Here is a 15,875-nt window from a genome sequence, read left to right on the forward strand (position 1 = left end):
CTGGAGGGATGCTTGGGGTGAGCCCCCCCCCCAAAACCCTCCTGCTACATTAATGCCACCGCTGTCACCCAGCCTGCTTCCAGGGTTCACCCTGAGCCTGGCAGCTCTCGCAGCCCCTTGTCTCCATCATCTTCGTGTCTGCTCCCGCGGCTGCTGCATCCCATCCTACCCACCGAGGTCAGCCCGTTGTCTCCATCATTCTTGTGTTTTCTCCCAAGGCTCTTGCACCCCTTTCCACTCACTGAGGTCAGTCCCTTGGCCCCAACATCCTCACGTTTGCTCCTGTGGTTGCTGCATCCCTTCCCACCCACTGAGGTTCCTCCTGGGGGGTTATTGTTGCGCCCAGGGTGGGGAGCACTTCTCCGATGGGGGAGTTGGGACCCCGAGATGCATCAGCTGGTGTGTTCCTCCTGGATGAAGGTCCCTGCGTGAGTGGGTGTCTGTGACTCGGGGAGGTTTGGCTCCTGACCCACTGGGGGCAGGATCAGATGAGATGAGAGATCAGCTCTCCAAAGCATCTCGTGATTTAGGGGATGCTTGGAGGGGTCTCAGCACTTGGACCCTGGGTACCACAGGTGTGAGGGTGGGTATCTGCTGGGATCTCCCATCAGAGCTGATACATCCCTGTGAGCTTTTCCCTTTCCCACCTTCCCCGGGGGAAATCAAACACCGCCACGGAGGATTTCAGGAGCAGCACCAGCTCTAAACCCACCGCCGCACCTTTTGCATCCCTTTCGGGTTTGCACCCCGCTCCTCGCAGGAAGGAGCCCGCGTGGCTCCTGCATCCCCCGAGGGATTCCTGGCCCCCAGCCCCGCTGCGGGAACACTGTGGGATTGTGCTCTGGGAGCCGGCAGCCGCCCCGCGGGGATGCCCAGCCAGCAGATTTACAGCCAAGGTACCTGCTCGGATATTTATAACCATCCTTTCTTGTTTTACAGCCAGGGCTCAAGAAACAGCCCTCCCTCCCCCCCCCCCCCCCCCCCTCCCCAGTGCTCCCTCTGCCACCCCTTCCCCATTTCCTCTGAAATATTTCATCATTTCAGGGGGAATAAAGTTTCCAGCGAGGGGAAACGCAAACTCGCTCCCCGGGCCGTGGGCTTTGAAATTGTACGCGGTGCGTTTGATGGGCTGCCGGGACAGGCCCCTGGTCCAGGTTCCCTTCAGATCACACCACGCGGCAGGAAGCACGATCAGCCCCTTTGAGTGACAGTTTCATTAGGCCACGGCTGGTGTTTTTCATTTTTCCGCTTTTTATTGCCGCTTTTAAAAATGCGGATAATGAATAACATGCCTGTGAGCAACGCGGGGCCAGCCCTAATGGCTCCCAACAAGTCTGCAGGCTCAAGGGGGAGGGGGAGCTGGGAGGGGAGGCCGATGACCTTATATATTTATATTTATGCTCAAAAAAAACCAGCCTTTTTTTTTTAAAACACATAAAATCACCCTCCAGGTCAGCCCAGGCTGCAGAGCCTGCAGGGTGATGCAAACCAGGCTGTCGCAGCTGATGGAGATTTTGGCTCTCTGGGAAGATTTGCAAACCAGGGCATCGTTTCAGCTCCCTCTCGGTGATTTTTGGGGTGCAGCGAGGCTGTCACCTTTCTCCCCACTTGCAGCAAATGCGTGGGGCATGGATGAGGAGGGAATACAATTAGATGGAGGAGGAAACTAAACCAGCTCGCTTCTGTGGCTGATTTCCTGACCCACGCCAGGGTAGTTTGCAGCAGCATCACTGATGCTCTGCGACTTGGTGAAGCTGGAAGTGCCAGGAGTAGGAGGCTGTGCTGGACCCCGCTGTCAGGTTGATGCTGGAGACACCAGAGCAAAGAGATGTTGGCGTAGGAGGGTTCTGGGAAGGGGAAAACAAGGCGCGAGGACGTGGGATGGGTGGCCGGGGGAGTGTCGTGCACGTTCCTCAAGGACATGATCCCTGCAGAACCTCGTCACCCCATGTCCTGGCTGCTGAATTCATGCCCTCAGCCTCCTGGGACGGCTCCAGCGCAGCTGTCGCTGTGTTTCCCCTCATTTCCCCTTTGACCATCCTCTGCTCTGCACGGACCCGGCGTCGTTCCTCACTGAGCAGGGTTGCGCTCGTCATCGCTCGGTCCTGTGGGTGGTGAGCTCCGTGTGCCCCCATCACTCCACTCAGGGGCTCTCAGGCTTTGGTTTCATGCTGCCATGCAGCTCTGCCCACACACGGGATCAAAAAGAGCTCCTGGGGTGCCTTATCCCTCTCCGATATGATCGGGATGAAGCGAGGAACATGACCCAGATGTGTGGTGCCAGGCAGATTCGCAGGCAAAGCTCAGGCTCATTCTTGAAGGGAGATAGCACCAGTTTGGGGGTCGGTGGCTTTGCCCAGGCTGCTCTCAGCTCCTTCTTCTCCATTTTTTCCCCTCAGGCTCCCTCGGGTGCTCAGCACCCTGGGTGCACCAATATATGGGTGAGGCTGAGCAGCACCAGTGCACCCAAAATTTAGGGTCCCTGTGAGCTTGGCTGGCTTCATCGCTAAATCCAAGCAATGCAAATGCTGCCAGCAGGACGCGGTCATCTTCCCAAAGGCCACGGCTGTACGGCTCCTCCTGGGGATCCCCTGCACGCGCGGGTTTTGCTCCTACGAGGGCAGTTCCCCAGACTAACGGGCTGCACTAACGCTCCTCGTCACGCGCTTCCTCCCTCTCGCTTGGGGCTCCGGCCAGCACGACGCAGAGTGTGAAGCCTGAGGGACTCTGAGAGGCTGCAGGGCTTGGGATGCCTTGGACAGGGTGATGGAGGAGTCGAGAGCATCGGACCCAAACCTCAGGTTTTGGCCCTTTTGGGAGGTGGGAGGAGAAAAACCCCAAAGGGAGAATTTCTACCAGGCTGGAAAGGCTGCAGAGTCGAACCCATTAACGTGTGACACCAACTCCTTGCTGGATACTGTTTCTAAATCACTTTTTTATAATGTTAAACAGGGGAGAGACACTTCCAGCAACACGTTATCCTTGAGACGTTTTCTAATGGTAAATATTTTTGTTCTCTCTATCTCTACAAAGGGGTCTAACCATGGATGGTCTCTCACCTCGAGATCATAACCGGGCTCGGGGGGCTGAGCTGTCGCGCTAACCGCATGCCTCACTAACCTTGTCCCCTGCTGCAGCTTTTAAAGCCCACAGAGTGAGCCTGGCCTCTGGCTGCAAGCAGGCTTTGCTTTTGGGGACTGAGGAAAAAAAACCCTCTCCTGGCTGTGCTTGCATGAGGCGGGGGTTGTCGCGTTGCTTTGGTTGATCCAGCCTGGTGCAGGGGGTGAAAATCTGCTTTCCAGTGGCTGCAGCAATAGTTATTCCCCTGAGCTGCGGCTGAGCAAGCCTGCAAGGAGCTAGCAGTGGTCTGCGGTGGCTGTGGGGTGGGGAGGGGGATGTTCACACTTATCTCTGCGCTGTGTGCTCCTAAAGTTACCCCTTGTTGGAGCCCTCCTGCTTGCGGAGGGTCCCCTCTTCAGGCACAGGCGTTCAGGGGGGTCCTGGAGTCTGTCCTGGCTGGGGTGCTGACTGTGTTTAGAGTCACCCAGCCCAGAGCTGCGATGATCTCTTGCTGGGCTGGGCACCTCAGCTGCTTCCCCAAGGGTTTCTTTGCGATCCCCATCGGGTCTCTAAGCCCTTCACAAAGGTAAGGAGATGCCTCTGCTCCACCAGCAAGGAAACCGAGGCAGGCTGAAGGCACCATGACTTGCCTGCAGCAAGGAATCTTGTTCATGGATGTGCTGGGTGCGTGCAAACTCTTGGCACATCCAGGACGAGCTGTGGATTTGTGGCTCACCAGGGGCAGGGAGCCCCGCCTGGGGATTCCGGGGGGCTCTGCAGAGCCTTTCCCCCAGGGGTGGGAGAAGAGAGGACCCCCAGCTCCGTGCCGTCCCTGCGCTCCAGCCAACCTGGCTCTAATCCCTCAGATTGCTGTGCAATTATCCCCTTTGCAATCCCGCTGCGATTGCTGCTTCCCGGCAGGTGGAGGCAAAACCAGAGCATGTGCAGGCAGGGCACTGCGGGGCATGGGCAGGAGCTCAGTTGGGTCCTGGTGAGGGGCAGCACGGTGAAGGATGCTGAGCGGGGCGAGGATTTCCATGGCACAGCACTTGGGAAGAGAGATCAGAGCTGGGATGGAGGAGAGCGAGAAAGAGAGTGTATGTGTGTGTGCAAGTTGCTTTGTCTTCTCCCTCCCCAAGTGATGGAGGCCCTCGCCAAAGCTCTGTGTGGCTGGGTGAGTCACGCTTGGCTCATGCCAGGCTGCCAGCAGCCCCCGGGCTTTCAGCAGCACCAAACAATTCTGCTCTCCCAGGGCTCTGCTCTTGAGCAGCATCCACCACCCAACCTCTGACCCTCACAGGTGGCTCAGCAGCCCCCAACCTGTTTGCAAAAGCTCTTTGCAAGGTTAGGATGGGGTCTCTGCTTCGCAATCGTGCTCCAGCTGCGCTGGGTCACCTCCCACCCCATGCACGTCCCGGGCAGGAACAGCATCCTGCATGAGATGGTGGGTAGAGCGTTCCAAAATTCCTAAAGGTGCCAAGGGGCCGGGATGGAGCTGGGTGTTGCAGCTCTGGAGGAGGCTGTGAACATGATAAAGCATCCCCAGGGCTCTCCGGCTTCTCAAGCCTGCTGAAAGCAGCTCCTGCACTGAGCCCATGGTCTCGTCTCAGCAGTGACCCTGTTAAATCAATCCTCCCCAAGCCGCTTCTGCATCAGCTGCTGGAACAAAGGCTGCTGTTAGAGAATTCATTGGGCTTCCAGAAAGTTTCCCTTCCCTTTGGTGCGGTGTTCGCGCCGGCTCCGTGGGGCTGGGATGCATGTGGCGCGAGGACCTGGCTGGAGGACGAATATCTGCAGGAATCCCTCCCCTTGCCATTGGGTTTTGTAATTGTGTTGGCTATTAATTTCATAAAATGGTCCCTTTTGTTCTCTTATTATGGGACATCATAAAAATAGCAGTGGCGAGATGAGCACAGAGCGATCCCAGCTCCCTCACCCCGCAGCAAATGGTTGGATGGTTCAGTCATTCCCACCCCATGTGGTGCTTGCAAAGAGCAGGAGAACCTGGGATTTGCTCTTTCCAAGGAATTTCTTCAAGGCATTTTCATCTTGGGTTCCTTGAAGCCCAAATGCCTCATTTAGCCAAGCAACCAGCCTTCTGAAAGGAATATTTTATTATCCTTTGTGAACAACTTAATGCACTTCAAACCATTGTTCTGATGGTTGGGACCGAAATTGAGGATTGATCTCACAGGGAAGCTGTCAAGCTGAAAATGCTTCATTTAAATTAGTGTCCCTTCTAGTCCTACCAGCAACAGCTGACTTTGATAATGCTGAAATAATTAGCATTTTTTTTTTAATTGCATTTTTTTTCCACTGATGCTGCCTGCCTCTGTGTGTGGGTTCTAATTATATAAAGCATCTCCCAAATTAGACTGGACTGTCCGGCGTGCCTGAGCGGCGGGTGACGGTTAGGGACCGGCAGCACGGGGTCACCTACAGCTTCACAACTCGGTGGTGGCAGCAAGGGGGCTGGGATCCCACTGCCATCCCGCTGGGGAAGCGGAGCTGCGTACCTGCATCCCTGGGGAGCTGCAGCCTGGGCACTTCTGGGAAGAGTCATGGAATGGTTTGGGTTGGAAGGGACCTCAAAGCCCATCCAGATCCACCCCTGCCATGGGCAGGGACACCTCCCACTGGATCAGGGGCTCTAAGCCCCATCCAACCTGGCCTTGAACCCCTCCAGGGATGGGGCAGCCACCACTGCTCTGGGCAACCTGTTCAGGGCCTCCCCACCCTCACAGGAAAACATTCCTTCCAAAGATCTCATCTCAATCTTCCCTCTTGCAGCTCAAAACTGCTCCCCCTCATCCTATCCCTGCCCTCCCTGATCCAGAGCCTCTCCCCTTTCAGCACTGGAAGCTGCTCTAAAGTCTCCTTGAAGCCTTCTCTTCTCCAGGCTGAACAACCCCAACTCTCTCAGCCTGTTCTTGTACAGGAGGTGCTCCAGCCCTCAGATCATCTTCATGGTCCTTCATCTCCTCAAGTCCTGTTCCAACAGATCCATATCCTTATACAGATCCTTCTACAACTACCTGAAAGGAGGTTGTGGAGAGGAGGGAGCTGGGCTCTTCTCCCAAGTGACAGGGCACAGGATGAGAGGGAATGGCCTCAAGCTCCACCAGGGGAGGTTCAGGCTGGACATTAGGAAAATTTTTTTCACAGAAAGAGTCATTGGGCAGTGGCAGAGGCTGCCCAGGGAGGGGGTTGAGTCCCCTTCCCTGGAGGGATTTAAGGGACGGGTGGACGAGGTGCTGAGGGACATGGTTTAGTGATTGATGGGAATGGTCGGACTCGATGATCCGGTGGGTCTCTTCCAACCTGGTGATTCTATGATTCTATGATTCTTATGTTGGGGATTCCAGAGCTGGACACAGGACTCCAGGTGGGATCTCAAGAGAGACCTGACTCTGGCTTCATTTTGCACAGTGACTTTATCTACTGGAAATTCAATTCCTTCTCGTTAGCGCTGCCAAAGCTGGCCTCCAGCAGGCACCGTTCTGGGGGAACACGCAACCCTGATGCCAGCACGGCAGCTGAGCGTGGCGGGATTAATCCCGCGGAGCAGCTTTTCCCTCCGTCAGCTGAAAATCCGACACGTTTCAGGAACGAAGAGCTTCTGTGGAACCACCTCCGCTTTTCCCAGCGCCCCGAGCGCCGGCTGTTTCGCAACAGGCAGCGACTCTGCCTGCACTTCCCTGCCCGTGTCCCTGACCTCGTCCTCCCTGGGACAGCCGGGTGCCACTCTGCTCCCTGCCTGTAATTAATAAAGCATCCCCTAACGAGGGGATGGGGCTGTCCCGACTCCCCTCTCTGCCTTAAATGCGGATGCCCAGTCTATGCGAGCAGGTTGTTGGAAAGGCAGGAGGGTTTTGCAGGGTTTTGGATGTGGAACTGGGAAATCTGGGTGGTTTATTCCTGCTTTAGCACTGCCTGCAGCCTGAGGTGAATCACACGTGCACTTATTTCGCCTCCAAAATTCCTTGGGTTGTGGCACCCAGCTGGGCAATGGGAAAGGTGATGAGTGCTGGGTCATCGGCAGAGGTGGAAGATGCTGCAGGATCCACGAACATCAATGCTTTAAAACCCTTCTGGCCCTTGTGGTCGCTATCTGGGAGGGGGAGAATTATTAATTCAGGGTCTCTATGACCTCTTTATGGCTTGTGTGAGAAGCCAAGGGTGGTTTTGGTGGCCGTTGCAGGGTGATGTCTCTGCTGGGCTGCAGCGTGGGGATGTCTGGTGGGCATGGGGACATCTGGTTGCTGTGTGTGTGTGACCCCCAGCCTTTCAGGCACTGATCCCTCACCGCAGCTGCTCTCTCTCCCCTCTCTGTGCAGAGACGTGTGCTGTCAACAACGGGGGCTGCGACAGCAAGTGTCACGACGCGGCCACGGGCGTGCACTGCAGCTGCCCCATGGGCTTCATGCTCCAGCCTGATAGGAAGACGTGCAAAGGTAGGTGGGTGCTCACCCATGGGTCCCTCAGACCCTCTTCTGTGTCCTCAGTCTTTTCAGAAAAGACTCAGTCCTAGCTCAGCTTGACAGGTTTTTGCTTGTTTGGTGTTTGCACCCGTGGGATGGTGATCGCATCCTGCGCTGCAACTCATCTGCCTGGCTAAAGGCACCACGGTCAGACCTTGGCCCCTGGGGAGGAGGAAACGGGTCAAGTTGGAGGAGATATCAGGAAAAAATATTTCACAGAAAGGGTCATTGGGCACTGGAACAGGCTGCCCAGGGAGGTGGTGGAGTCACCATCCCTGGAGGGGTTTAAAGGATGGGTGGATGAGGTGCTGAGGGACATGGTTTAGTGGTTAGGAATGGCTGGACTTGATGATCCAGTGGGTCCTTTCCAACCTGGTGATTCTGTGATTCTATGATTGTGGGGCTGGAGGGTCCCGTCCCACCTTGTTCCACCTCGCTGCCTCAGTTTCCCCAGAGGTGTGCAGGAAACCCACACCCACTTCAGGGATTTGAGATGCACGGTCCCTCTGGGCTTCACTCTCAAGCTGGATCCGAGCACTGTGTCCACCTCAGGATGCCGAACGCCCCTGCATGCTCCCTCCAGCATCTCCAACCACCTGCAGGAGCAGCCTGGCTCACACGCACTGGGGTTCACCCCAGTTGCACTAAACCTTCCCCCTCCCCAGGCAAGGGGACACTGTGACCCCAGAGCTGGCCGGCGCCTGCGTTGTGTCTGTCAGCAGCTCCGGGAACTTGACCCTAGTCAAAAAAAATATAACCCCATCCTGCTGCGAGCTGCCTGTCTACCTGCTGACTGCTTCCAGAAACCCCTTGCCCCTTGTTATTTTATCAGAGCATCCCCCCCTTCCACTCCTGCAGTTTCCAGGAGCGTGCAATAATCCGGAGTCACGTCCCCTGTGTCTGGGGGTTTTATTACGGCTAGTTTACAGCTCTCTCCCTCGCGGTCGTAAAATATAAACCCCAGCCCCAGAGAGGCAGAGCGGCTGCCCCAGCGCTGGTGGCGGGGAAGGAGGCTGCTTCTTCCTGGTCTCCTTCCATTTTACAGGTCATTTCCTCGCAGTTAATTTTGTGATTAGGAGAGAAAAGCAAAAAAATAAGAACAACTCCCAGCTTCTTTCCAGGTTGTTGGCTCTCTTTGCAGTTATTCTGCATCATCGCTTTTAGCTTTGGTTACGGTAGGAAGGAGATGGAAAGTAGAGAGGTGAGGGTTGAGAAGTATTTCTTCTGTCAAGCAGCTGTTTTTTAAGGAGGTGGTTTCCCTTTCCAATTTGCTTTTTCTCCTCGCTGCTCCCTGAGTAGCCCCCCCAGCCCAAACCTGTGGCTCTGTGGACTCTGGTTTAGTGCTTTCCCCGAGCTGCGAGGCTCTTTTGGAGACCTTGGCTCCTGGCTGAGCTCCAGGGGCTGCTGGGACCTGCAGAAACTATATATTTTGCACAACTTCCAAGGGCAGCCAAGCCCAAGATCCCTGGCTTTCTCCGATGTTATGTGTTGGCTCCCCAAATGCACCCAGGGAGGTCCAGAAGCCACGTTCCCCTGGTGACCATCAGAACCTAGATGTTCTCCTGGCTTCGCTGGCTCCTCATGGGGATGGGGTCCAAGGGGAGAAGACCCCCTCTGTCTTGTCCAAGCCTCCCAGCCTGGTTGTGAGGCATGTTCCCTCTCCCTACCAGACATCGATGAGTGCCGGCTCAACAACGGCGGCTGCGACCACATCTGCAGGAACACGGTGGGCAGCTTTGAGTGCAGCTGCAAGAAGGGTTACAAGCTGCTCATCAACGAGAGGAACTGCCAAGGTAAGGGACACCACCTCTCTCTGCCCTCCCACGGCTTCTGCTCATCTGGGTGCTCATTCCTCTTGGCTTTCTGCTGGACCACATACATCCTTCAGGGGATTAGTGTTGGATTTAGGCTCTGGTCTGGAGCTCAGTGCTTTGATCTGCAGAGCTGGGCTGTCGTCCCAGCCCCGCTCCCGAGCTGGGGAATTCTGGGTTCTTCTCACAGCAGAGTTAAAGCCAGCAATTAAGCAGATGCGGGGTGAAATCCTCTGGTCTTACTCAGGGCTGGGATGCTGGTCATAAAGTTCCTGCGGCCCTGGGGCTTGCACACAGCTCTGTGTGCAAGGAGCATCCCCACCAGCAGCCCTGGCAGCGAGCACCCCAGGTGTGCTGGGAGAGCACCCCAAGCTTAGAACCCACCCTGACCCCTCCGGGCTTGCCCCCAAGCTGCTCTGCTTTATTGCACAAAGTTTTTTTTGCAAGCAATCCCACAGCAGCGTGGCTGAAGTCGTGCTATGAGTCAGTAGCACGTGAACTGACCCACTGGCTGCTTCCTCCCATGCTGAGATGTCACGGTGTTCCTGGGATGGGGAATGGGAAGAGCAGTGGGACGTGTCTTGCCTTGCTTCTCCCCCTCTGCCAGCTGCCCCGTGGCAGGGGCTGGATCACACCCTGCTCAGAGATGCGCTGTTTTTGCAAGCCTTCAAGGCAGAGCGAGGATTTCAGTGGTTTTTGCAAAGGGATCCCTCTTTCCCCTGTCTGTCAGAAGGCAAGAGGGGAGGGAAAGATCCATCCTGCACTCCCTGGAGAAAACTGGCTGCTCTATGCTGCTTTTTTCCACCTTTTTTGCCCCTCCTTCATGTCCCACATAAACCCAGCAGGTTTAAATGACCCAGCAGGTCCCTGGGTTGTCGTGGGGAGAGCTCCAGATTCTGTCTCCCCCCAGCCCACCCAGGACTGAGCCCAGCACGGCTGGGAGATCATGAGCCCAAGCGTTGCTTCCCAAAAGCACGCGGCCGGGGAAGGAGGGAGCTGGCACACTCCAGAGCTGCAGCCGCTTTCATCTCCATCCAGGTTCCGCACTCTTGGGCGTTTGACATGAGCGCGGCAATTAACTTAATGAAACCAATGAAATGATGCTCAGACCCACCGGGTTGGGTTCTCCCACCCAGCCGGGGCCTCCCTACCCCAGCGAGGTGCCCTGCGGGGCCGAGCAGGCATCGCTGGGGCAGGACCTGCCCACACAGCATCCTCCTTGGCACCGGCAGAGCCCTGACTGGGCAGCAGCCGGGGCTCTCGCAGGGCACCCAGTGCCAGGGACGTGATGCTGGCCCCGTTGGAGGCCCAGAAGGGCTGCAGGAGGTTAGGACAGGGGCAGATGCTGGTGCAGTATGCTGCTGCTCCCATGTAGGAGCAGCTGGACCAGGCAAGGAGGGAGCTTGGAGGCAGGCAGGGTGGGAGCATAGGGTCCCAGAGCATCCCGGTGCTGGATGCCTGGAGCATCGCAGCATGAGGTCTCCATAGCATCCCAGCACAGGGGCCCCAAAGCATCCTAGTGCTGGATCGCTGAGCACCGCAGTGTGGGATCCTGGAGCATCCCAGTGCCAGATCCTGGAGAATTCCTGTGCAGGATCTCACAGCATCCCAGTAGCCCCTAGCTTGCTGGATCGAGTTGTTTAGCCTGGAGAAGAGGAGGCTGAGGGGAGACCTCATTGCTCTCTCCAACTCCCTGAAAGGAGGTTGTGGAGAGGAGGGAGCTGGGCTCTTCTCCCAAGTGACAGGGGACAGGACGAGAGGGAATGGCCTCAAGCTCCACCAGGGGAGGTTCAGGCTGGACATCAGGAAAAAAATTTTCACAGAAAGGGTCATTGGGCTCTGGCAGAGGCTGCCCAGGGAGGGGGTTGAGTCACCTTCCCTGGAGGGGTTTAAGGGACGGGTGGACGAGGTGCTGAGGGACATGGGTCAGTGATTGATGGGAATGGTTGGACTCGATGATCCGGTGGGTCTTTTCCAATCTGGTGATTCTATGATTCTATGATTGGAGCAGGAAGGGAACAGCCCTTGTGCAGGTGGCTGCCCCTGCCCCATGCCAGCCCTCACCTCCGTCTTTTACCTTTCCTACAGACATCGACGAGTGCTCCTTCGACCGGACCTGTGACCACCTCTGCATCAACACGCCCGGCAGCTTCCAGTGCCTCTGCAACAAGGGCTACACGCTGTACGGGCTCACCCACTGCGGAGGTAGGGCCAGCTGGGTGCTGGGTTCAGGTCATGGGGAGGCTCGCGGGGCACCCAGGGATGGGGCAGCCCCACGCCGTGGGCACTGCAGGACCCCCGAGGACCATGCTCACCCCAAGAGTTTGCGGGAAGGGCCAGTTCCCTGCGTACCCCGAGTTGGAGCCAGGCAGGGAGAGGGCTCGCGGCCAGACGCTGGTGTCTGCAACTTCAAACGGAGCGACAGGAACAATTTGTGACTTGTCTGCAGCGGGAGAGAGGCAGAAATCCCCGACGTTTTTGGCAGGGAGCTGGGACGGGGTGGGAAGGGGAACATCAAAAGGGTTTAAGTTTCACAAGGCAGATAGCTCCCAAGGGCGGGGGCGTGTGGCGCCCCGGGAAGCAGAGAGGCAGATGAAACACGCACCGGGGGGGTTGTCAAAGCGTGTCACGGCAGCGATGCCGTTCGCCTCGGGAGACGGCGGCACGCGGCTGGGTGCTCCAGCGCTGCCCAGCTGGTGAGAGCAAGCGACCTTCCTCACGCTCTCAACATCCACAGCCGGTGTGAGCCAGAGCAGCCCCTCGGATGCTCTCGGTGTGACCCTGCAATGAGGAGGTCGCTGGCTCCCAGCAACGCTCCCAAGAAGGGGCAACTGTGCAAGGAGGGGCGTTTGGGGATGCATCTCCATCGGTGGATGCTCTCTGCCTCTGCTTCATACCAGGCCTTGAGGATCAAGCCCCTTTTCCTGCACTTGGGGCACAACAACCCTGGGCAGCTCCAGACTAGGAGAAGTCTGGCTGGAAACTGCCTGGAGGAGAGGGACCTGGGGGTGTTGGTTGACAGTGACTGAACATGAGCCAGCAGGGGCCCAGGTGGCCAAGAAGGCCAATGGCATCTTGGCTTGGATCAGAAACGGCGTGGCCAGCAGGTCCAGGGAGGTTCTTCTCCCTCTGGACTCGGCACTGGTGAGACCGCTCCTCGAATCCTGTGTTCAGTTCTGGGCCCCTCACCACAAGAAGGATGTTGAGGCTCTGGAGCGAGTCCAGAGAAGAGCAACGAAGCTGGTGAGGGGGCTGGAGAACAGGCCTGATGAGGAACGGCTGAGAGAGCTGGGGGTGTTTAGCCTGGAGAAGAGGAGGCTGAGGGGAGACCTCATTGCTCTCTCCAACTCCCTGAGAGGAGGTTGTGGAGAGGAGGGAGCTGGGCTCTTCTCCCAAGGGACAGGGGACAGGACGAGAGGGAATGGCCTCAAGCTCCACCAGGGGAGGGTCAGGCTGGACATTAGGAAAAAATGTTTCATGGAAAGGGTCATTGGGCACTGGCAGAGGCTGCCCAGGGAGGGGGTTGAGTCCCCTTCCCTGGAGGGGTTTAAGGGACGGGTGGACGAGGTGCTGAGGGACATGGTTTAGTGATTGATGGGAATGGTTGGATTCGATGATCCAGTGGGTCTTTTCCAACCTGGTGATTCTATGATTCTGTGATTTCTCCGGCTGGGGCGGAGGGTCCCTGCCATGGGGAGATGGGCTGGGGCTGCCGAGCAGCTGCTTTTTTGAATCCAGCTGCTAAATGCTTCCATGTCATCTCCGTCTGCTGCCCCCCGCAGCTCCCCAGCGCACCGCGGGGCTGGGGCCAGGCTCAGCCTGGGTGGGCTGCACTCCTCACTGCCCAGCCTTGGGGGACGTTTCCCTTGTCCCGTGTCGCGGCTGCAAGGAGCAGACACGGCTGGAAGCGCCCTGCGTCCTCCCCATCCCCAGCCAGGTCATGCAATTTATCCATCCGAAATCACAGCCCTGAAACAATGCAGCAAGTCAGTGTCAGAGCCTGGAGGGGTCTCGCTCGGCCCCTATTGCTACCCCTCACCCACCACCTCGTCCTTCTTCCCTACAGACGTTGACGAATGCAGCATCAACCGGGGTGGCTGCAAATTTGGCTGCATCAACACTCCTGGAAGCTACCAGTGTACCTGTCCCGCTGGCTGCAAGCTGCACTGGAACAAAAAAGACTGTATAGGTATGTTGGGGTGGGACACACACCATGGCCAGATGTGCTCTAGCACAGCCTGGACATCCTCCAGCCAGAGGGTCCCCATGTGTCACGGGGACCTCCATCCCTTGGAGCTGTCGGGAGCAAGGTCAGGGTGGGTGGAGCATGGGGATTTGGGGGATGCTCTGGGTTGCTTTGTGTTGGGGGCTCATGCGCGTCTCATGTGGGTCTGGATGTGCCATAAGGTGTTGTGTCACTCCCTCTGCTATCGGTCTTCTCATTGCTTTTTTTGACAAGATTTTATGCCAGCCAATGTTCCCAAAGGAGCTCTTTTCATGGTTTCATTGGGGACATGTTGCCCTCCCCCAAAAAAATGAAATCCCAGCAATCACCTCTCATTTCCAAGGAGGAGCTGGAGGGGTTGGGATGCTGATCCGAGGTCCCTGTGCCGTGCTCTGGCACCCTCTCCTCCCTGGTGAATCCTCCCCATGACTTGGGAGGGCGCAGGGGTCCCCCCAGCTACGGGTGTCCCCTCTTGTCATCGCCAGCCGGCGCGTGTCCCTCAGAGCTGGTGAAATGCCTGCCAGGTTCAGTGCCACCACGGGCCACCCTCACCTGCAACAAGACGGGCAAGAAGGACAGCTGTGCCCTCACCTGCGCCTCCAAGGCTCGCTTTCTGCCAGGTACCAGCGCCAGCGCCACCCCCAGCACGGGCAGGGTGGCCCCAGTTTTCTGCATGGCCCAAACTGGAGGGGAAGAGCACTCAAGTAATGGCCTGGGCGAGGGAGGGAGGTGGGTACTTGGGGGTGTAGATCCATGGGATGGTCCGTGGTGCAGGTCGCTGGGTGTAGATCCATGGGTTGATTCCCAGATGCTGATCCCTGGGTGCAGGTCCATGGGATGAGTCCCTGGTGCAGATCACTGGGTCTAGATCCATGAGATGAGTCCATTGTGCAGATCGCTGGGTGTAGATCTGTGGGATGAGTCCATGGTGGAGATCACTGGGTGTAGATCCGTGGGATGATTCCATGGTGGAGATCACTGGGTGTAGATCCATGGAATGAGTCCCCGGTGCAGATTTCTGGGTGTAGATCCATGGGATGAGTCCATGGTGCAGATCAGTGGGTGTAGATCCATGGGATAAGTCCCTCGTGCAGGTCACTGGGTCTAGATCCATGGGATGAGTCCGTTGTGCAGATCGCTGGGTGCAGGCCCATGGGATGAGTCCCTGGTGCAGATCGCTGGTTGTAGGTCCATGAGATGAGTCCCTGGCGCAGATCGCTGGGTGTAGATCGCTGGGTGTAGATCCATGGGATGGTCCGTGGTGCAGGTTGCTGGGTGTAGATCCATGGGATGAGTCCGTGGTGCAGGATCCCCATGGCGGGGTGCTGGGCATCATCCCTCCATGGCGCAGCCGTGCCTCCCTGCATCCCCCTGGCAGAGCATCGTGGGGACCAGGCGGCCACTCCAGCATCCCCCGACTCCCATTCCTCCATCCCGCAGAGTCGGACAGCAGCTACACAGTGAGCTGTGGGACCCCTGTCCTGCGGCAGGGTGGCCAGCAGAGACCCGCCAACAGTAGCCAGCAGTGCCTCGGTAAGGGGGCTCCCGGGGTGCCCACGGCCACCGCCGGCTCGGCTGCCCCGCGCCAGGGTTGTTGAGCACCCACCTTTTCTTTTAGAGACTGTCGCCGCGCCAATCAAGCAAAAAGCTTCCTTCAAGATCAAGGATGCCAAGTGCCACCTGCACCCGCGGGCCAAGGGCAAGCAGGATGAGGCCGGGAAGGCCGGAGTGCAAGGTGAGGTGGATGGAGAGGGGGAGATGGGGATGCTCGTCCCCCCAGGAGGGACGGGTGCTGACTTGTCCCCTTGCGTGCAGGCGGCTCGGCACCTTGCTCCGACTGCCAGGTTGCCTTCGTCAACCTCAAGTGCGACTCCTCCAAGAAGGGAAAGGGCCGCCGGGCTCGCAACCCCTCCAACAAGGAGGTGACACGCATTACGTTGGAGTTCGAGGCAGAGATCAAGCCGGAGGAGATCACAGGTTGGCACAGCGCCGGTCTGACCTGTCTCGTGTGCAGACAGAGGTGCTGGGACCATGGGGATGGTGGTGGGACCAGGGGATGGTGGTGGGACCAAGGTGCTGGGACAAGAGAGATGTTGGCGGGGTGAAGAGGATGGTGCTGGGACCAGGGAGATAATACTGGGACCAGGAGGGATGGTGGTGGGACAAGGGGGATGGTGGTGGAATGAAGAGGATGATGGTGGGACCAGGGGGATGGTGGTGGGACAAGGGGGATGGTGGTGGGATGAAGAGGATGGTGGTGGGACCAGGGGGATGCTGGTGGGATGACAGGGATGGTGC

General features: G+C 57.6%; 1 protein-coding gene across 4 annotated transcripts in view; it reads left to right on the forward strand.

The window, feature by feature from the left end:
* SCUBE3 (signal peptide, CUB domain and EGF like domain containing 3) overlaps positions 1-15,875 on the forward strand; it is a 44,152-nt gene that overhangs the window by 22,133 nt on the left and 6,144 nt on the right. For 2 of the 4 annotated variants that reach the window (XR_011339056.1, XM_069875954.1), the window contains exons 7-15: positions 2,953-3,000; positions 7,398-7,514; positions 9,212-9,334; positions 11,441-11,557; positions 13,419-13,541; positions 14,063-14,197; positions 15,018-15,110; positions 15,196-15,312; positions 15,393-15,554. Coding sequence is in view for 3 of the 4 variants with exons in the window: in XM_069875954.1 (XP_069732055.1) it covers positions 2,953-3,000; positions 7,398-7,514; positions 9,212-9,334; positions 11,441-11,557; positions 13,419-13,541; positions 14,063-14,197; positions 15,018-15,110; positions 15,196-15,312; positions 15,393-15,554 (1,035 nt within the window). In the remaining variant the exon portion in view is untranslated. The remainder of the gene's footprint in view (positions 1-2,952; positions 3,001-7,397; positions 7,515-9,211; positions 9,335-11,440; positions 11,558-13,418; positions 13,542-14,062; positions 14,198-15,017; positions 15,111-15,195; positions 15,313-15,392; positions 15,555-15,875) is intronic. The other 2 variants (XM_069875952.1, XM_069875953.1) reach the window with 2 other exon arrangements.

This window comes from Phaenicophaeus curvirostris, chromosome 24, assembly GCF_032191515.1.
Source record: "Phaenicophaeus curvirostris isolate KB17595 chromosome 24, BPBGC_Pcur_1.0, whole genome shotgun sequence".
NCBI lineage: Eukaryota > Metazoa > Chordata > Aves > Cuculiformes > Cuculidae > Phaenicophaeus > Phaenicophaeus curvirostris.